The 24,028-nt window shown below is 33.5% G+C and overlaps 1 protein-coding gene across 1 annotated transcript in view; it reads left to right on the plus strand.

Moving 5' to 3' along the window:
* Positions 1 to 1,840: 1,840 nt before the first annotated feature.
* Positions 1,841 to 24,028, plus strand: part of LOC134267574 (uncharacterized) — a gene marked incomplete at its 5' end in the record, with an annotated part of 59,752 nt that continues 37,564 nt past the window's right edge. Inside the window, 2 exons of the mRNA XM_062749782.1 lie at positions 1,841 to 2,338; positions 8,496 to 8,735. Coding sequence (XP_062605766.1) covers positions 1,841 to 2,338; positions 8,496 to 8,735 — 738 coding nt within the window. The remainder of the gene's footprint in view (positions 2,339 to 8,495; positions 8,736 to 24,028) is intronic.

Consider the following 24,028-nt stretch of genomic DNA (forward strand, 5'->3'; position numbering starts at 1 on the left):
TGAAATTCAAGGCCTTGGAGTCTGGGGTTCTAGTGCTTGGGCGGGGCAAAATAAGTATATAGTGAAAATGCATTATATCTTTGAAAATCTTCTCCTCTGTTCCAGGGTATTAAATGAAGTAACTTAGTGCATAGTTATACCCCCCGCAAACAAAGTTTGGGGGTACATAATTCAAGGTCGCCGAAAGAAAATATCATAATTCGTGTCCGGTCCATATCTTTCTTATAGATAAACTTGGTAGGTTCTCATTTGACACAAAGATTGCTCATGACATAAGGGTGTGTCATAACCTTAAACAAAGGTTATTTGGAGAAGTCCAAGGACACTGGAAGAAAACTTTCATAATTCGAGTCCAGTCCATATCTTTCTGAAAGATAAACTTGGTATGTCAATATCTTTCTTTGAAATTTTTTTTTGCAAAGTGCGTAATTTGTTTCAATGTGTATAGAAAAGAACCTTCCTTTTCGTTTAATTAAATGTTGAGCTAAATGTGTATATCAGGAGCGGATCTAGAACTTTTTTCAAAGGGAGGGGGGGTGAAGGATTTTTCAAAGGGGAGTTGAAGGGGAAAACAGTTGTTATAACGTAATTTTTACACATACATGTATAGTTAAATAACTCAATATGTACCTGTTGGAGTACAGTTTTTAAAAGTGGGAGGTTAATTGATCAACCTGGGAAAAAGTATTTGTATGAATTACTTGATTGTTTTTTATTTTAAAAAAGAAAGGAAAATATATATCCGAACCCGGAAATCTTACTTTGTAAAGGGAGTGTGGTTTCATTTTGTACTCGCAACCGAATTTCCCTATATATTACAACATTAATCTTTCACGGAACATTTTCTATAGTAAAATCACACCCATCTATAGTAAGAACACAAAACATTGGGACTTTCTTCTTTTTTGGAAAGCCAAAGGGGGAGGGGGGTTGCGACCTCCGTAACCCCCCCCCTTCTGAATCCGCCACTGTATATATCGTAATAGAGCTTACGTACGTTGTCCGTGTGTACCAGTAAGCCGTCAAATGATGTAAAAGTCAGCGCTTATTGTAAAAGTCTTCTAGTAGCAAGATGTTTTATAGTGTCAATATTTCAGCATTTCCTTATGACATGTAAGTGATTCTTTACTGTCAGCAAAACCTAGTCATTTTAAAATCAAGCATAATTTTTTATGCAGTTATCTAGACCCCCTACACCACGACACTTCTTATTTTCAACCTGATTTAATTTAAAAATTCATTTTAAAATGTTTTTAGCATGTTTTTTCTTTGTAAAAAGAAGAGAATTATTGCATTTAATCATAAAAATGTACCTCTGTAAGATGTATTTCTATATAGAAGACAAACAACAATGCACAAGCCAAAAATTATTATATAACTTGTATATCTTGTTCATAAAAACTGTCAAACAGAGAAATATATCTTGAATATGATTTTTTCCATTCATTGAGAATTTCAAATACCAATGAATTTTTTTTAAATTATTAAATGTTTATACCATAAAGGTAAGGAGAATAATTAGTTGAAACATGCGTATCTTTATTTAGAAAAAAATCTTACTTTTAAATATTCGTTTTTGTTTTCCACCTATTCCCCATATCATCATAGTCAACAAAGATTTACCTACTGCTTTAAAAAAAAAAATCAAATGTTTAACATAAGAGGACCTTTTATGAATTATATTATTCATCAAAAGAGTAATTATACATGTATGTTTCAATTCAAAAATTAACAAAATGACATGATTAACATTATATAAAGGCAGATAGAAATAGATTTAGCTTTAATATACGTTTAATTAGTGATTATCTCAACTAATCTATCCATTTATCTATACGAGTATTTATTATTAATTTATTTTTAGATGAGTTCTCCAAACTGACTGGTGACGAGGCGTCCGTGTTATTCTGTTTTCTGTGTTCTGACTCCGGTCCTCCTGACTTTACTGACACAGAGTGGCTGGACTTGCTTAATGAGATACGACATTTAGTGTACCGTAAACAGAATCCTGTAACACGTGAGGAAGCACAGCAGACTCTGGACAGACTGAAGTCACATGATTACCTTTGGGAAGATAAGGACAAGATAAAGAAGGACACAAAGGATGAGACAATGTATAGGATAACATTGATAAACCGTGATACACCATTCATTTACAGTAGTTATGACACAGCCAGTGTGTACCTGAGATCACGGAGATACAACATAAAACCTGGAGAGAAGTGTGTCATTTGTCCTCTTTACTGTGATTCCTTACTGTTACACCGTCTACATATGAACATACTGACTCACGTCACCATGGAGGACACGGGGATATATGATAACATACACCGGATATGTAAGTTTATATAATTTTGATTTTATCATTTTTATCCATTATACAATTATTATGTTTCGATGATCTAAGATTCACTGTTTGTTTCTTTTAGTTTAAATTGGTGGCAAAATAATAGCATCTATTTAGAATATAGAATAGATGCATTTATTTTATGAGAAAAGAAGTCGGGTTTGATGTAATATAAGAAGACTTACATATACATGTATTTAAAAATAGCTTGTTCATCATCATGTTCTATACCATCGTAAATTGACCTTGGTCAATAAGAAGGTGGTGTTTGGTATGGTTATTTAATATCTTATTTATTGGTGTGGTTGATATTTCATGCAGGCACAAACAATTAATTAAAAAAAAGCCAAATTATTTTTTTCGACAAATATTTTCTCTCTCTCTCTCTCTCTCTCTCTCTCTCTCTCTCTCTCTCTCTCTCTCTCTCTCTCTCTCTCTCTCTCTCTCTCTCTCTCTCTCTCTCTCTCTCTCTCTCGAGGGGGGTATAATTAAGAACTATTAATGTACAAAATAGACGAGGATTGTAAAAGGTTGGTCTGATTGTCTCAGTTTTAATGATTTTGTAAAGTGAGTTTTCCCATGGTTACATGTGTTTATCAATTTATGATGATTTGTGTTAAACATAATCCAAGTTATATTTATAGTACTTTCTTTCGTTTGGAAGGAATTCATTGTACAAAGAGGCGTGGCAGTCGAGTCGCGCAGCGACGAGACAGCACGCCTCTCTGTATAATAAATTTCTTACAAACGAAAGAAAGTGTCTGTAAATGTCTTGTGTCATGGTCCTTTGGATAGTCACTCCCTCGACATCAAACTGCACACGGCATTACGTCACAGGCCTAGGTCCATCGTAGACGGTTCAAACAAATCAGAAAGTACGAAGGAGGTGGTTGCATTGGAAAGTCAAGTGATGTTAAAAGAGTGTACAATTGTATTTGATGGATTAATTTTAGCAGTATGAATATTTCAAAAAAACATAAGGTACTGGAAACTTGGATCCGTCCGCAAAATGATCCGCTTCATTACTGTTACTATGGATATGGTTGCATGTCCGGAGGAAATCCAAATGGAGTACGGTAGCCACAATTGTCAAAATTATGGAATGCATTGTGAAAAAGTCCGAATGCATACTTGTATATTATACAAACATGTATCAGTGTGCATGTAACTCAATTAATGAACCCAGGAAACAGGTACTTTTAAGAAAATCATCGAACTGCGCGTTTTCAATATTGTCAGATTTACATTATCTTGTTTTCATTTGAATATACGTGTTTTTAGTGAAATTCTGTGTATTGTTTTTATTTTTTGTTTAAAGCAGTTAACTAATGAGTTTACATGTATTTCTCTTGAAAATGGTTTTCACGTAATACAGGGATGGAGTCGATTACATTAAAAAGTAATTAATCAAATTACAATTACTTTGACTTTCTCTTCAATTAAATTACAGCCTAGGCTTTATAAATCATGTAATTAATTGCTTTATTATTACTTTACAAAAACTGTAATTAATTAATTACAGTCAAGTACAGTTACTTTTTTGTTCATTTACCCCATCCCTGTCACGTATGCATTTATAGAGTGAAGGTTGGGGGGGGGGGGTAGATTCTGTGAGATTTCTCATGTTTCCTCTAGATATTGTGTATAAGCTTACATAAATTGAAAAAAAATATTTAAAAACCATCGAATTCGGTCGGAAGTTATTGTACGGTAAATTGGAAGTTATTGTACGGCTAAGCTCCGCCCCCTAGAAGTTATAGTACGTTTGAATTCAGCCAAAGGTCTTCTATCTGATTTAAAGTATGGCCAACATCAAAAGAAAAAGTACCGCACCATGACACAAAAAATAATTATATTTCTTTATTACGTATTAATCTTCAACATTTTTGTTCTTTAACACAAAAATTTAAATAACGCCAAATATAAAAAATAAAAATGACGTTTTCTTGTGACTTTTAGCCTTGACCAAGACAAAAAATGTAATAAAGCAAAATGTAATAATCCAAAAAATGGTGTTATTAGATTTTGTGCTTTAAGCTTTGACTGATGCCGGCGCAAAGTGAAATAATCCAAAATCTAATAATTCCAGTTTACCAAAAGAACTTATAGGCCCCGGTAAAATGTGTAAAAATAAACAATCAAATTAAGTACAATTTTACATCTCAAGTCATTAATTGATATCTAAACAATATGATTCAACAAATTTTACCGGTGAAATTCACGAATATACAAACAACAAAACCATACAATGTGGTAATGGTCAGCCAACATTTGTGCTTTTCCATAGTAAATCGAGAACGGTCATTCATTTCAAAGTCTTTGTTTACTTGAGCCTAACTTTATGCAAACTTTTGCGAATGACGAATACATTTATAAAACTTGTGTGAGAGTAGGAAATTACACGATTAGGCTGGTACTGAAAATATTAAACATGTTTAATATTTTTTTTAATAGTGTTTTTCTCAATAGCTAGTATATAAATATTGCATGAAGTTGAGGGTAACATTGAAAATTTTCACCCCAAGAAAACCATTGTCAACTGAAGCGCAGCTGAGTTATATTATACTGAAATTTTTATACAAATACATATAACAGTGAACCGTTCACAAGACGAAAGACCACCTTTAAGCAATCGCTTAATGGTAGCTTAATGGTGACTTAATGGTGGCTTAAAGAAGTTAATTCCTTTAAGCAACCATTAAGCTGAAACTTACAGGTGCTTAATGTCCAAACTTCATTAAGCTACCATTAAGCCACCATTAAGCTGAGCTTAATGGTGACTTAATGGTCAACCCTCATTAAACTTTTAAACGCATCTTATATAGAATCTTTGAACTAACTTTTAGTTATTTTAATATAATTTACGCAAAATCTATTCTAACTCATAATTCTGTCTCGATCATAATTTCTACGAGTTTTTTGTCAACATGCATAAACTTGATCACTGGGAACAAAGTTAGCTAATAACCAGGTTGGGTTGCTCGAGGTGTTTAATTTTTTCTTAAAATCATTTACAGTGATAATAAAACAAGACATCCTGTATCAGAACCTTATATTATTTTTTTGTTTTTTAAATTAATCATTATTATATGTGTTGTTTTTATTTTTAGTGTATATGATTAAATATAAATAATTTTTACACACTGTGAGCAAGTCCTTGTGAAATATCTTAAATTTACTATACCAAAAATTATTTTGTTTTTAGAATTATCTATATTCATGAACACAAAATATATATTACTTTTTAAAAACAAAATGGTATTTTTATTTCATGTGTTAAAAGAAACATTCAGCTACAGAATTAACAGGAATATAACTATATAATCTCATGAAAAAAAATTATGTCCTTTTTTTGGGGGGGGGGTGGCTACTGGTATACAAATGTTTAGTTTTCAAAGATTGACTTTTACCATGAAAAACTTTTTAATGGCTTTTACATCATGAATAATTCTAATTGATTCGTGTTATTTTTTTGTAATAATGCAGCGGTAAGTATCTGTCAAAATCTAGTCGGTCTTCAATGATTGTTATTTCAAAATCGATTTTCAGAGGAACGGCCGATCAGATTAAACATGACATTCGACCAGTTGTATATACACATTGAGAAACGGGGTAAGATTGATCAGACAGATGACAGATGATCAGTCTTCAGTAAACCGACTGGTCAGACAATAGACCTTAATTAGGTGCCCCCCCATTCCCGGTTAACTAACAGGAAACTATACATACACAACGTACACTGACAGATTTTAATGATCAATTATTTTAAAAAAATTTAAATTTAACGCAAGCATAAAACAAATTAAAAATTATGAATCATCATAAAAAGTCAATTATTTTGATACCCATTATGATACAAAAAGAATTGAAACTGAATATGATATTCTAAAAAAAAGTTTTTTTTAAACGTAATTAACCAGGTAACTCTTACGCGAGGATTGTCACTAAATTGTTGACACAGAAACCGTTAATATCCGCAGGAAATTAAAAATAATGGTAGAATCTGCTTTTTCCTCTTCCTTTTTCGATGATAGACTTTTGTGTTTTATCTATTATTAATTTATTTTCAATCATGATTTAATCCTTACATTTCAAAAATTTTCGAATAACACTAACAGAGCGAAGAACTCAATCACATTACATCAATCTAAAAGCCGAACTCAGTGTAGAAATATATAAATTAATGTGTTAAGATCCACAAATAAAATTGTTTATATTTTGATTAATAAATCAATTCAAATCTTTTGGAAATGTTCAACAAATATCTAGTAAAAACCTTTACAAGTCCAAACAAATTTTGAAAAAATAAGGGTTAAATATTTAATATTTTCCAATATTTATCAAGCGATAGGCGATAGCCTAATGGATAAAGAGAAAAAAAAGGCGTTCGCCTTGAAACCCCAAGGTCAAGGGTTCGCGCCCCGAATGTGGCGGTTTTTTTTAATTATTATTAATCCAAAGGTCAGGGGATCGAGTCACGACTACGGCTTTTTTTTGGATTTTGAATTTCGTTCTTTTTCATTATTTTTACCAAATCAAGATAAAAGCGGACTCTACATTTATAATATTGATAACAAATCACTATAAAAATAATTTTTGACCCATATAAACAATATTATCGACTACGTAGTTTGACTTAATGGTGGCTTAATGGTAGCTTAATGGTAGCTTAATGGAGTTTGGACATTAAGCACCTGTAAGTCTAGCTTAATGGTAGCTTAATGGTGACTTAATGGTGGTCTAAAAGTTACCATTAAGGGCCTGTAAGCCACCATTAAACTACCATTAAGCTACATTTAAGCATCCATTAAGGACTTTCAGTTGTCTTAATGGTAACTTAATGGTGGTGTAAATGTTACTTAAAGGTGCTTAATGGTGACTTAATGGTGACTTAAAGACAACCATTAAACCACCATTAAGGACCTATAAGCCACCATTAAGCCGGACTTAAAGGATGTGTTTCTTCTTGTGGTTCGCGCATAAATTCTGCGCAGTCGCTATTTTTTGGACTATCACCCGTCGTCAAGCAATGTTGACTGTTGCTACGCTAGAAAGGCGTGGCTTCAATATTCAGTGGGCAATGGTATTTTTAACAAATGTTTCTTGAGCAATCAAATTCATCTAATTTACATGAAAGTATATTATTGAGAGATATTTACCTGTGTGACCAATGTTGGGCCCACGTGTGGAATAAATTAATTAAAATTCCGATAATCTCTTGAGATCTATCCAGGTAAACATTCCTCAAAGGTGCTCACCGTGAAACATAGGTACATGTAGGTTTTGTATCATTAAGTCAAAAGTCGTGCCGTTTTGAGATATTTTAGAACAAAGGAGGGTAAAGAGAGTTTAGTGTCGTTCATAAAACTGTCAGCTATTTTTAACATTCCTGCAAGGCAATGAAACAAGTATTGAAAGCCACCTTAACACTCTTTTTTAATTTCAAATTCAATGACACTATTATTGTAATATTTCAAATGCAAGAGTACCAATTTCTTAGATTCATCATTATGGCTACAGGCAACTTCACAATTTCATTTATTTTTTTATAAACAGATTTAGAAAACGCGCCCCACTATGATTCATTATCAGATTGTTCAGGTGTCGATTAAATATCTCTTCCTCTTGATTTACATAAACGAAATTCAAAGAAGGTTCGGTACGATTTTTCCGGATTTAGGGTATCCATGGGTATCTAAAATATTCAGTTGTTTCAAATCCATGTTGATTTATATGATGCTTAACGTGCTTTTTAGAAACATTCACCAGTATCTAAATTTTACCAAAAGAGAACGATTTGGCTTTATATTCGATAGTAAAATGACACATAAAAAGGACCCATTGATTGTATTGTTCTAAGGATCATTGTAAATTTGTAGAACATGCTGTTTCAAAAAATTTATTTGTTCGTGCTTAAATAGATAGATAGAAAAATTCTAAATTTTCTTTTCCTTTTCTTCTCATTTCTTTATTTGGCGTTTCTCGGCATTTCTCTTATTTTGTTTAACATGACGAATTATAGATCTTAAAAGATTACAAAACAGAGGGGAAAATAACGACATGCATGAATAAAGTTAATGAGCTGGAATATATATATTTCCTTTCAATAAAATATGTATTTGATATTCTCGATTTTCTTATATTACAGTAAACATACCGTACAACGAAATAAGGGGAACTCGAAGTAAACGGACGCAGTTATTGATAACCTTAAAAGAACAAGGGGACGCTGTACATTACAGAGGAAGATCACAGGACAGTGTAAATCACGTGACGTGGCTCTGGAGATACGGTTACTGGGCGAGACCTGACATCGTGAGATCCTGTGTAGGTCTACATCAACACAACGACATTTACATCATCGACAACAAAGCTTACAGAAAACCAAGTAAGTATGGACTACAAAATCAGGAACACCTCGGACCGATATAGAGAGAGTATTAACGGCAAACGGTTATATATGAGGATGGCAATCAGAGGATTATTGGTATATGTAATCGATTAGTCGCATTTTTTCCATGGATCAAACAATTAACGGAATGGATCAGCTTGATTTAAGTTTTCAATAATGTTAAAAAAAACTTTTCTCAAAAAGCAATTTCAAAATTTGACATTATAAACTACAATAATCAGAATACTTTACATTTAATTTTCAAAAAACCAATAATTTGGGCATTAAATTACCATGCATTACCATTACTCTTTTTTCTTAAAGCAATGCATTACATTACCATTACGTATACTTTAGCAAAGTTATCCATTACCATTATCATTACGTTTGGATTTTTTTTTTCAAAATAGAAGTACAAAACTTTTTTTCATAAGCGCATCCACTTCCTTCAAAACTAAACATGATAAATGATAATTCAAATTCGATTTCATTCAAATAGTTTCATTCCATTTTATCATTTGCAAACAAAAAAAAAAATAATTAGAAAAATAAAATAAAATGGGATATATATTTAATAAGAAAATTAACCTAAACAATATTGATATATCTCATATAAATAATCATAAGTAAAAAGGAATCTGATTGATCGAGGCAGTCACGTGTCCGTCGTGTTCTGCATGCAGCAAAACGTCTTTTTCACGACTTTGATGTCAAAATGCAACGACTGATATCGTTATACTGTTGAGTCAGATTGTTAAATTTTAACATGTAATAAAATATAAATATTTTCAATAATGTTCTCATCACTACTGGACGAAAAATGTGCTGAGAATCCCAAATTTTACCGATAATGTTTGATAATTACTGATACTGTGCTGTTCTTGCTGATAAATACTATACATTTATTGACTGAGTTCGAAGGCAACATGCGTTTTGTCGGACTGAAGAACCAAACTGTCTGCCTGAGGCCGTTAGGCCGAAGGCAGACAGTTTGGTTCGAGGGTCCGATAAAACGCATTTTGCCCGAGAACTCTGTCAATAAATGTTTTGTTATACCTTTCATTTTTAATTTAAATATACATTTTTGACATACATGTATTTTGTATGATATTCCGTAATGTAACATTAAATATGTCACTGTTTAACACCAAAGAATGAATATGAGATTAAGCTCCGCCCATTCTGTGACGTAAGCGGTCCAACATTTCTCCGAGCGGTCCAACATCTCACTCAGCGGTCCAACATCGATTTTTTTATGCCCGCTCAGCAAAACATTAAAAATGTTAGACTTTTTTCTGTATAGATTTGTATAGAAACAAAATTTTAAAGGTATATCAATGATATTTACTGTTATTATTACTGTTGTTGCTGATAATTTTAGTTGTTGCTGATAAATACTGATAGTTACTGTCGTCTTTTACTCTAGAGTCTGATAAATACTGATAATTACTGTTGAGGTACTGTCGCTGCTGAGAATTACTGATAATTACTGTTGAGGTACTGTCGATGCTGAGATTTACTGATAATTGCTGTGGTCATTGTTTTTAACCTGGGAATGGATTAAAATAGCCTGAGAAATGATTATTTGTTTTTTAAAAAAAGTATTTTTACAAATCCATTACAGTAAATTACAAAATAAAATATTCTAAATAAAAAAAAGTCACGTTCTATTAATTTGTTTTCAGTTTTCAGCTATTAATTTTATCATAATCATTTTTAGATCATAATGCTAACATAAGCTTTCATAAATGTCTATGTTTTTTCTTTAAATGTAGATGACATTACCTGAGGAAAACTATTCTGTTGTATTTGCAGTGTTTTTTCTTCCCAAGTAGTTTTTCTTTTTTTTAAGTTTAATTTTTATTTATAAAGGTTAAAAAAATCTCATCTCATATTTTTTCTCACATGTCATCAAAAGCTTTTTGTGGGTATCTTTAATACTTCAACACAGTCAATGGTTGTAAATATCAATTTATTTTACCGTGTGGAGAACTGAAAATGAATGAGCACATTTAGTTGAAAACAACCCCCCCCCCTTTTCCATTTACTTTTAAATTAAGCTCTCATTTTAACAAGACAGTATTAAATATTTGTCATAAAATCTAGTCTTGAAGCGTACACTTTGTTATTTTATAGAAGAATGTGACAGGATTAAATAATTAAATTGAAGCATATTTGATTAATTTTTTTATATATATTATGTAGACAGCGCGCTCAAGTTCTTCGATGTGTTCCCTGCGAATTTTATATCATTGTGTCGCTTTCTAGCTCTCTCTCTCTCTCTCTCTCTCTCTTTTTAAAATTATTTGTTAAGGCTTTAGTATACAACACTTCATGACATAAATCTTATGCAGTGTGATTTTCACGTCTTTCTTTAAGCTAATTTTTTTTTCATTGTATATTGTACATACAGTTTTAAGTCTATGGGCATATTGCTTCTTATATTATGCGCCACACCTTAAACATTTTATATGCGGTCAGTCAGTTAAAATCAAAAATAAAATAAATCAAAACTTGAATTAACTTTTTCCATTAATGCAATTTTGCTTGTTGTTCTGGAACATACAAGTCAACCACGTGTAAAAGTTCTACTTTCGTTTTAGAATCGGGTCAATTATTAGTACATTCTGCCATAGGGATATCGCTACGGCTTGTTTAAATTAGAATTTTGTGCAGAGATTATAATTTTTTTTGAAATTCCGTTTTTGTCCGAGACCTTTGTATAAACGAATGGTACAGACTGGGTGCTTATTTATATGATTTAACTTGATTGTAGCACAAAAAGGAAGGGGGGGGTAAATACTGTTTAGCTGGCAGGGCAAGGTCTGTTCTTTAGTTGTGTGTTTTATAAGCCATGCAAGTTATGATATTATACTTATCGAATTTTTTAAATACATGAATAAAAATATTGTAGAGAATCAATTGCAATGAACAATACAAAATTTAGAACTGAAGTAATTAACATTTATTCATGAGTTCGATAAACAACGTCATGTTTCTACATTCAAAATCAATACATTTCAGGGTTTTTTTTTTTCTCGGATTAAGCGAAGTGGAGTTTCCCTGCATCTGAATTGTGAACAATAAATGCTAGTATTATTTCAAAAAAGTGCTTTCACTAAACCATCTTTCTCTTTATATTTATATGATTGTACATGTTTATTTTGCACACTTTTTTTTTTTTAAATTAAAAAGTGAAGTCATTTTCTCGACTACGTATTTACCGGTCCCAAACCATCGTTAACAGAAATTCAGAATTGAAAATACATGTGACCACCTCCCCCGGGATATTCTTTTATCTGATAAACGAAATATACTCCCCGGCCTAAATTCTTTTATTTCGCATTTATAGCAACCTTCATTTTTTTTTTGTTTAGTTTCTTATTCAAGCATGCCTTTAAGATCTACTGTTATGTATAAAATCACCTACATTTTAGGGTAGGGTGGAGTAATTTCGACCGATTATTTTTTTTGTTCCCTAAAATTTGTGAAAACATGTCACTGTTGTGTTATGCTACGACTTTTACTGGATCCTTTTACCTTCGAAATACCTTTTATCTTTCAGATTACATTGATTTTGTATATATTTTTAGTCATAAAATGAAATAAATGCGTTCGATTTACAAGATATGTACGTTGGGTAACTTCGACCGCACACGGGGTATTTTCGACCAATTGGACAATACAAAGGAAATAATTTGCGTCATCTCTAATATTATAGTAAAAAAAGGGTATTCAAATTTTTCTGCTGAACAGCATAAAAGATCAAGTAAAATTACTGACAAAAAATGACAATTTTCTAAATGTTACCTTATTCGAAGACATCGAGTGCACCAGATGTCTTTGACGCCGATTTGCCAACATGGTTAGGGCATGCTACAAATGTACATGTACAGGCATCTAAACCGCATGTAAATAAAACAAATGATTTTTTACTATTGTAGTACTAGTTTCTACCAGGTATTAATGTACATAATACTTAATATCCTAATATTTTACCGGACGGTCATGAATTCTCTCTGATGACAGATAGTAAATTGCGTCATTTTACATTGGTCGAAGTTACCCACTGACGCCGTTTTCATGTAGGGATAACTTCGACCGATTTCTGTTTAGCTGATTGCAATTTAATTTGTAAAAACTTAATACTATAAATTAAAAGGGTATAAATTTCATTTTCAAATTAATATTTGATAAATGTCACGTCAGGGATATCCACTGATTGTCTTTCCATAAAGGATTTTTATGAGGTGATAGTTCGCCGCAGTGGCCAAAAATATACTCGTCTGTAATTTTTCGGATGATAGAGCCTTTTCTTTGATGTAATTTTCCAATAACTATCTTAATAACGCTAATGTAAAGAAAATTATTATGGACACAATATATTAAAAATACGTTTTCATTCTGCATAATATAAATATACATACACAGTTTTACGCCATAAAGAAAATATATTAATGTATTTATGAACGGTCGAAATTAACCAGGTGGTCGAAATTACACCATCCTACCCTATATGTTTTTGTGTTCTTTGTATACTATTGTAAAATAGTAAAAAGATTCAAATAAATGATTGATTGAAGAAATATGCGTAAAACTAAAAGATGAAATTAAATACTGAAGAAAGATAGATGTTTGTGAATTAATAATTTGAATAAATCTGTACAAAGTACAAGATGTACATGTATATATCTTCTATTTTTATTTTAGTACCACAGTGTTATATTCTAAATATTTTTTCTATCAATTTTATTCGTCATCAAATTCAATATTACAGATTTTTTTTCGTGCGTCTGTTAACTTTAAAATTGTTCCAAAGTAGCGAGTACATGTACAGTGCAGGTAGTTTGTTTATTGATAACACCGGTAGCCGCAGACGAAGAACAATAGGTAATTAGTGCCCATTGTTACGCTGACCACTACAATTTGCATGGAATATACAAGTTGTACCCTGATCTACCCCGGGGTTGAAGACATGTACACAATTCAGCCAAATCACAGGTCGATCACCGATTTCTGATCAATTGAAATCAATTTAAAGGTGTTTTCCTTAAAACTTTTTACATGTAGCATGCAAAATCAAAATCGATCAATTTGATCATATACGAGGATTGTCCAAAAAGTTCGTGGACAATGACGTTTTTGTGAAAATAAATGGTTCTATATAAATCTGTTGTATGTCAAAATATTTCTTATGAAAAAAAAGAAGTCAGAATGATTTAGTTTTTATTGAAGGAACGTAATATTTTTGTTAAAATCGGGGTCTTTAGAGGTCGTGGATAGTGCGCACGGACCAAGGTTAAAATTATGTAAACTCTGATATAAAGAGTTCGGATAAAAATGATTATTTTCTACATAAAACACGTAAAAAATTAATAAAAATTTTATGTAACACAAACAAAGAGGTTATTATCATTTTGATATCTTGAATATCGCTTACTACATAGACAACGAAAATACACAAAGAAAACCTTAACAAGTACGTGTCAAAACTCAACAGAAAACGTGACGTCGTCCGTCGGCACGGGGCAGCGCCCGGTCAAAAAAATAAGTTTTATAACGGTTGAAACGATGTAAGAGACACAATATTTGTTAAAACAACTCAAAGTTATTGAATTATTTTGAATGTATCGATTTGGGATTCGTATATACGATTTGTCTACAGTGTGTACAAATTCAAAGACACTACAAGAATTTAAAAACACGTGTAATCAACTGTAAATGGAGATTTATATTCATGACGTTGTTATAAATTTAGCGCAGCGTCGGACTGGGCTGTACAAACTGTTAATTTTGATGACGCTCGTAAATTTGTGTGCATTGTTTTGAATTTTAAAAATTAAATAAATTATAATCTAAAAGATTATTGCTAGCACTTCGAAGTGCGTTGCGCCTTAAAAAAAGAAATGTAGTGTGTGTCCATGAACATGTGTTAAATCAAAATCCAAATGTTTGACTTTATAATGAAATTAGCGTAACGTCATACTGGTCCGTGCGCACAATCTGCGATCTTTAAAGACCCCGATTTTTACAAATATATTAAGTTTCATCAATATAAATCAAATCATTCTGACTTTTTTTTTCATGAGAAATATTTTGATATACAATAGATGCATATAGAACCATTTATTTTAACAAAAACGTCATTGTCCACGAACTTTTTGGACAACCCTCGTACTTATACATGTAGTAACATATAAAATTAAGTCTCATTTGAGTTCTTATTTTCCATTCCATAAAATCAAATAAAAAAAAATTAATGAGTTTTCAAAAATGATTTAATAAAAAATGTATTTTGTATTGAAATTTTAAGAGAAAAACTAAACAATGTACCTTTGCTCTAGGGATTCTTAACCTCTAATTTTTAATCAGCTCGCCCCATTTGCCGGTTGCACATGCATAAAGTGTGTACTTGTACGTATGTACATGTGACGGAGTTTAATTCTTGGACGATCTACAAACGTCTATAACATTTAAATAAACGAATAAATAAATAAATTATTAATTAAAATCAGTGCTCACAGATTAAACATATTCAACCCTGTTTTCCTCTCTTAGTTACTTTCTAAAAGGGATAAAATTTCTAATTTTCGAGCAAATTTTCAAATATTTCCCGAAATGAGACCAGAAAACAACATTTAACAAGATATTTTGTTTTCGAGAAAAAAAGGCCTTCAAAAAGAAAATGTTGTCCAAACCTGACCAGTTGACCTTGTAAAAAAGGTACGAATCCAACTTTTCTAACCTGCAGGAAACATTTTTATCCTGATTTTTTTTCCATTCATTAAGAACTTTTTTCTTATAAATTGATAAAAAAAGATCACCGATCTCCCTATATCAATTTCTTGGAGTCGGGAAAGGCGGTGGTGGATCTTTTTTTAAGATAGCATAATTTTCTTTTTATTTACAGTTTATTATTATCAATAAGATCTTATGCAAAAGTAAAATTCCATTTTTTTTTTTGCTGTAGTTATTATTTATTTTATTAATTCTATTTTATATATTCATTCTATCAAAAATTCATTTGATTATTTTCAAAAGTTTTACAAAGTTAATATAGAAATTGATATCAGCATACATACATGTAATTTTGTCACAAGCAGAACATTTAAGGAAATATGAAAATTTTTTCATGATAATTCAAGTAAAAGAAAGTAATAATTAAAGGTTTTTATAGCCCTCTGTTTTATTTTAAACCAATTACTAGGTTAAAAACAATGACTACAGCAATTATCAGTAAATCTCAGCATCCACAGCACATCAACAGTAATTATCAGAAATTCTCAGCAGCGACAGTACCTCAACAGTATTTATCAGTATTTATCAGACTCCACAGTAAAAGGCAACAGTAATTATCAGTAACAACTAAAATTATCAGCAACAACAGTAATAATAACAGTAAATATCAGTAATTATCAGCAAGAACAGCACAGTATCAGTAATTATCAAACATTATAAGTAAAATTTGGGATTCTCAGCACTTTTTTCGTCCAGTAGTGCATGGGTACGGTTTATATGTTGCTGATGTGTAAATCACATGGAAGGTTTTTTTTTTTTTAAGTGCGGCTAGTAGTATAACTTATAGAGCTTTTTCATATTGTAATGTCCATTGCATTTTCTTCATATTTCCTGCATTGTGTTTTATTTGGTATATTAAACAATTTATTATACCTCATTATAAATATTCAAGACAACGCGTTATCTGATTGGTTCTAAGTTTTCACGTGATCGGGCCGTAAAGCTTTATATTTCCCGGTCGTCGTCACGCTTTCATCATATTCCACCTCTTCGGAACACCTAGTGTATTTTGCTGCAATATAGTTCTCGTTCGTTGAACGAAAAATCCCGAGAGAAGTAGACGTCACAATAGCCTGGTTTACATCACAAAACTGATGATAATGTTTTATAGTAACTTTACGTAAAAAATGAAAGTGAATTTGAGAGCGGTGCCGAATTTGAAAGTTTATGTTTATTTCAGCATGTTCAAAGGCTTTCCTTGTTTCGGTATAATAGTAGTATAAACCGTCTGGATGGGGGGGGGGTCAACTGAGTGCAGTTTGGGGGCTGGGGGATAGGGGGTTCAACTGAGTGCACTTTTGGAGCTGTTTGGGAGATAGCCAGGTCAAGCGAGTACAGCCCCTGGGGGGGATAGCTGGGTAAATATTTAGGACATGGCCCCTGGGGGATATCCGGGTCAAGAGAGTGCAGCCCCTGGGGGGGATAAGTGGGTCAATTCAGTACATATGTTGCATCATCTTTTTTATACCTGTTGCATCATCTTTTTTTATACTTATTGCATCATCTTTTTTATACCTGTTGCATCATCTTATTATATCTATCGCATCATCTTTTTATACTGTTGCATCATCTGTAAGGGGGCCGTGTGCAAAAAAATATGCTTACCTATGCATTATGACGTCATCCACTGTATAAATACGGCTTTTCTCCTACTTTCGGCTCATTCTACAGTCAGATCCAGCTCCCTGCCTGTGGGGGGTCATGGATTCTACTAGAGAAAAACAGTTACATGCTCAGCGATTATTATAATGGAAAAAAAAAGGGAAAGAGAATTAGAACAAATTCTTTATGAGAAAAGAGAGCAAGAGTTAAAGGTCCGGGAAAAAAATGCTAAAATATTACAGAAAAGAGCTCAATTAGAACAACAACGACAACAACAACTACAACGACAACGACAATTAAGGGAAAGAGAATTAAATCAAATTCTTGATGAAAATAAAGAGCGACAATTAAAGCTTCGGAAAAGAAATGCCAGACTATTACAGAGAAGAGCTCAACTAGAAAAACAACGACAGCAACAGCAAACGACTAGGGCGCATGAGGAGTCAAAGTTACCTATTCATTCACCACCCAAACCCAAGGCCATATCCCAGTATTATCAAGTCACAGTGAATGAAAGGGTGCACTCTAGAAAATTTAAAGCTCAACAGGATTTTTACACTGTGATTTTTAAGGAGTTTCCAGAGGAAGAAAACAGAGGATTTGTTCGGCGATTATTCAGACACATGTTACAAACTTTCAAATCGAAAATGCAGTGTAATCCTAACGATTACCTCCGCCTGAACATATGCCACAAATCTCTGGAATCACAGGTTTGGTACGAGTTTACTCAATGTAAAAATTTTAACGAGGACGTCATTTTAGACAAAATAGAACGTGTGCAACAATCCAGAAAGGAGTTCAAACTGGGCGACGGGGGCATGGAATTTGATATGTTTCGGGTCAAGTATCCCGAGGGAAGTGGTGGCCAAAAACCAAACATTTACAAGTGAATAAGGAGACTCTTAAGAACAATAAAAGAGCCATCGTTCGGATCGTCAATCACTGGGATAAATTTTGTTTACCTAGAGCCATCGTCGTCACTCGATTACACAGTCAAAAACCCGAACATCCAGACCCCGAATGGGAAAAACAATGGCGCCGTATGCGGAAGGGAGATAAGGAATCCTTAGACCAGAAACGAGAAGCCATAGCCCTCATGGAACAGGCCAAAAGTGATATCACTCAAGCTTGTGGATATGCAGAGTGGACGAAATTACAACAGGTATTAGCTCCCCAGTATCGACTGAAAATATTTAAGTTCAAGTCTACTTCGACTAAACTCACCTTAGAGCGCATCATCAAAGGCTGGGGAGACGGAACTTGTTTGAACATATTGTTAGACGACCATCATTACGATGCCATCCTATTCATGCCTGGAGTAACGGGGAACCCCTATTACTGTGATCATTGCGACGCGGGGTACACTCATGTCACAGAACATCGGTCCAAGTGTCCTCATCGCTGTACCTATTGTTTAGGAAACACCCTAATTGTCCCGATGAAGGGATCGAGATTAAATGTCGGGAATGCCATGGAATGTTTAAGAACAGGACGTGCTACGAAAATCATTTAAGACCTCATAGTAAGAAAACCACCACTACTGTCTGTAATTAAATGGAACAATGCGAGAAGTGTCAGTCCTGGATACCTTAGAAATTATTCCCTCGTCACAAGTGCGGAGTACAGAAACAGTGTAAGATCTGTAAGAAAATCGTCGATACCGATCATCAGTGCTACGTACAACAGAAGCCCCGGAAGAAGAAGAAGAAGAAGAAGAAGAAGAAGAAGAAGAAGAAGAAGGGGAAAGACACCTTACAGTTTTACATCTATTTCGATTTCGAATGCACTTAGGAAACCGGCATTCACATCCCTAATCTGTGTGTGGCACACCGCGTCTGTCAACATTGCAATCAGTTAGACATAGACCAACCCTGTCCTTATTGTCAACACATGGGACCCCGTCAGCACCTATTTCAAGGGCCAGATACCTTAAAGAAGTTCATGGACTGGTTATTACAACCCACTACAGGTACTAAGAATTCCACTTTAGTACACGACGAGGCCATAGTCATCGCCCATAACTTTAAAGGCTACGACGGACAATTCATTTTGAATCACCTGGTGCATTCCTCTTGCCTGAAACCTAACGTCATCATGAACGGCAGTAAGATCTTGTACATGGAAATATGCGGACTGAAATTCATCGACTCCTATAGTTTCTTACCATTTCCTTTGGCTAAGATGCCCTCCGCTTTCGGATTCGACGAATTGAAGAAAGGCTATTTCCCTCACTTTTTTAATACGGAACAGAACCAGAATTACGTAGGACCTTATCCACCGGCAGCTTTTTACAATCCGGACGAAATGTCTATCTGTGGACGACGGGCTTTTTTTGAATGGTACGAACAACAGAGGGGGAAAGTGTTTGATTTCCAGAAAGAGTTTGTAGGGTATTGTGTCTCGGACGTCGACATTTTACGCCGATGCTGTGCAAAGTTTAGATCCACCCTCAAGAGTTTGGTCAATGTGGACCCTTTCCAGGAATCCATCACTTTTGCCAGTGCTGCTAATTTAGCCTACCGTCGACAATTCATGCCTGAAGACACCATTGCCATCATTCCTAACCTCGGGTATCAACCGGCACGACAATATTTGGCTAAAGCCTGTCGGTGGCTCACCTGGATGAGTAAACAGACCGGATGTCACATACAACATGCCAGAAACGGGGGTGAAGTCCAGATTGGAAATTATACCGTCGACGGATACCAGGAAGCGACTCGCACCATCTACGAATTTTACGGGTTCTATTGGCACGGATGCCCCACCTGCTATCCCAATTTACAGACAGAAACTCATCCTTATCGGACCCAGTTTACTTATCAGCAATTACACGAAGAAACCCTCAGAAGGACTTTAACTTTGGAGGATATGGGGTATACCGTCCGTGGTATCTGGGAGCACGATTTCGATCAGCAAGTGCAAAAAGATGAGAGTTTACAGCAATTTGTAGGAAACCTGGACATTCCGGATCCATTGAAACCTCGAGAAGCCCTGAACGGAGGTCGCACTACTAAGTCAAAAACGTACTGACACTCCCATTTTTTACTGACAAACTTAGAAAATTACTGACAATGTGTTGTCGTTACTGTAAAACTTAGACAATTACTGACCTTTTTACTGCCGGTACTGATAAACTTAGAAAAGTGCTGACAATCTTAGTCGGTGCTGATAAACTTAGACAATTACTGACCCGTTTACTGTCCCTGCTGAAAAACTTAGACAAGTGCTGACATTTACTGATAATTACTGTCCCTATTGTTCTCGCTCTCGGGGAGGCTGCAGTGATGTGAAATTGATTTTTATTAACATAGATTATTATTTCATTTATTTATTTTTTCATATAATTTTTAACTATGTCTAGATGATATCTTTGGAAAAAAAATACTTCTTTTGTCTATTTATAGAAAATTGATTTGTAAAAAAAGAGAAGGGATAAAAAAATTCAAAACCTTCAAAAAGATAAGCAATTAAAAAAAAAATAAAAATCTTTCTTTAGTAGTTAGATACCAGGTATGAAAATTTACAGAGGTCTTCTCCTTTTCATAATTAAACAATGTTATTACATGACATGCATTTTATAAATATTTTCTTAATTAACGTTGACTCCCTGACTTTCTTTAATATTAAATTAAAGAATTAAACTGTAGGGTTAGATGTGTTTTATTCAATTTTGATTTAATTTATTCAAATTAGTTTGAATAATTTTAATAAACTCATAGCGCGCGGTGAGGCCGTGGGTGTCCCCTTTTGAGGAAAGACGTTTTTTTTTATAGTTTTCATATTATGTAAAATTTTAAATTATGTGGAGGCCGCCCATATTTGTTTTTGTGCAGTCAAACATACCCGAATCCAAGCATTTGCAAGAAGAAACAAAAACTAAAAGACAGACGGGGGATTTAAATTAAAAAAAAGACTTTTTATTGAATTCATTGGACAGGGGGAAGGGGGCTACGGGCCTGCATTGATCATTGATCCTTTGATATTCATTGATAAAGTCACTGTCCGCATTATTTTTTAGAAATAAGGTACATCTTGTAGCTGATTTTCGAATCTGGATTTTCTGGATCCCCACCTGAAAGTGTTATTATTATCATAACTTTAATTCAAATACATGAAAACTATGACATTTTATATTTTTCATCTTTTGTCTATGCATACTCCTGAAACATTTTCAAAACTTTGATAGAAATTAATATCAATGTTCTTTTCAATTAGAGTGTCGGTAGACGTTCACATGGATCTAGTTTCTTTTTGTCTTTTCAAATTAAAATGGGGGGGGGGGGGGGGCACGTGCGAACTGAATTAAGACCGATGAACATGTAATTATTTATTTTATTAAAGTAGAACACACAATTAATACATTCGTGTTTAAGTTTGTACTCCTTTTTATCTGTTTAGGTACAAAAAATTAATAAATTTAATTAACTTAATAAATCGACGTTTCATAGCTTTGTTCGGTATTTAAACCAGTATCATGATTTTACGGTAACACTGTGATTTTCATTCGTCCAAAATTATTCAAATCGTTTAGCTGGTATCCAGCCGAATTACATAATCATTCAACATACAATCGGAAACTCTGTGAAGCACCTGTGTATAGAAGAAATCGTCTGAGGCGATCCGAGTGTGTACGGTAGCGGGTAAAGAAGACAATAGGTGTCACTGCTGAATTATACAGAAGAACACTCGCCGGTTTTCACTGGAAGTTAGTTACGCAACATTACGCGACAGGTAGACTCTTCTTTAAGACAGTTTGAATTTGAGTAATTCAACACCAACACATACGTAATACAAATATGCAATGTACAATCCTTCAACCTCTTCTTGGATTAAATAAATATTTTTTTTAATATACCGACGTAAGATAAATTTACGATTAATGAAAAAGAAGATTGATGTAAAAACCAACCGGGGAAAGGCACAAATTGATTAAAGATTTAAGCAAAAGTAAATATATGAGAAAGGGTACATTACATCCAAAGTTTTGTAAAAGTTACTGGTTCCTAATATTTTTTGTTAAGTCGTGTTAGTGTGTGTGTGGGACAGTTGAGTGAGGAATTTGTTTGATTATCAATCAAAATAAAAATAGTTCATAATATATTTCCTTAACTTTTTCTCAGTAATTAAGAATAATTAAAAATCAAACACAATTTATATGCAGCAGTATAATGACAGTAAAAAAATCAGCCGGAGTTTAACTATACATGTATTTTAAACTTTGCCTGGGTCGATACATTGATTTTTTGGAGAGAGAGAGGAGGGAGAGAGAGAGAGAGAGAGAGAGAGAAAGAGAGAGAGATGAATTGTAACTCGTCACGGAAGATAGTGGGAACCTACAGTTAGCGAATAATCTTAATCTTTTGAAAAGAATAAAACCTGAATCAAATAAATAATGATTACGGGACGGGTAAATATTGATCAAATTGACAAAGAAATTTGCATCATTCGAAAAACTTACACATTTTTATAAATCATATTCAAGTACCGGTATACTAGATTTTTTTTTTTTTCATGTAACGTGTGTGCATAGAGGGGGGGGGGGGGGGGGGGGGGGGGGGGGGGGTAGAGGGTTCGAAATAAATATTTGTGAGCACTGGTTCGACGGACTAATGACTTCCAATTTTCACTACTTCGTAAAATATTTTACTAGACAAGTCCGCATTCTACCTTATTATTATGTTAATATCACCGAGAAAAATTAACATTTTTGAATTAAAATAACTTTTTAATAATTATATTTTATACTAAATTCGGACGTTTATCTGTGAAATTCTTAATATGTTTTTAATATGTGCTTAATTGTAATTAATTGTGTCTTATTTATCTCATTCCCTTTGAAATAGGATTAAGACATTCCAATTGACAATCTGTGTCTCTGTCGAAATTACTGTTGCTCGTTAGGTGTTAATGCCTCGGGATTTGTTAATCCTTTACCAATAACTTTATTTGTATAATTACTTTATAACCTCTTTCATGTTTATTCTATCAAAGAAACACACCTGTCCATCAATTAACTCAACTAGTGTCAAAAGTCAATTATTGTATACTCTTAGTCTTACAAATATCTGTGTCCATTTTAATCTCTTCAGTTTGGAGGCCCGACGCTCTACCGGCCACATCCAACTCGATCAAGTTTCGTAAGATATTGTTATACCCCCCGCTTGAAAAGCGGGAGGGTATATAGTAATCGGTATTTCCGTCCGTCCGCCTGTCCGTCCGTCCGTCCGTCTAGCTGCACGTCCGTCCGTCCGTCTGTTACGCTTTGGGGTACCCATCTCTTATCCGCAACTCCTCTCATACCACTGAAGGAAATTTAATGAAACTTTCACAGAATCTTTATTACATATTGCCATTGTGCACCTCCTATTTTACTTTTTGATCTGACATATATTTTGGATTTTCCAGAGCAAAACATGAATACTGCCAATATATTCATATGGGAGGAGGGGGGTATCATTTAGTGAGCTCATTGCTCACAGTACCTCTAGTTAAAATTCATGTTGATTGTTATTCACCATCGTCTTTAATAAATTCGGAAACCTGGTTTGCCAATTCTTTGACTTTATATTGGAAGACCATAAGGAATACGGAATCTTTACCCCTATTACGGCCCACAGCGCCACAACTTTGTTATACTCGCCAACATTCCTTCTTCCCCGTTTATGCTCAAGAACGGATTTAGCCCAGGAATTACCTTCACAACTTATGACCAAAATCTCTAACTGGTTATATTAACATCATAACACCCTATGCCTACCTATTTTAATGAGATGAAATTTAATTTTGGCACATACAATTAAATTAATTCCAATTCACCGATAGCTACAGGGGAAGAATGGAACGTACGAAACATGTAATATTTTTGTTAAAATTGAATCATGATTAAAAAA

The sequence above is a fragment of the Saccostrea cucullata genome, unplaced genomic scaffold (genome assembly GCF_032062105.1).
Source record: "Saccostrea cucullata isolate Sc308-1 unplaced genomic scaffold, CSIRO_AGI_Scuc_v1 ctg728, whole genome shotgun sequence".
In the NCBI taxonomy this organism is placed as follows: Eukaryota; Metazoa; Mollusca; class Bivalvia; order Ostreida; family Ostreidae; genus Saccostrea; species Saccostrea cuccullata.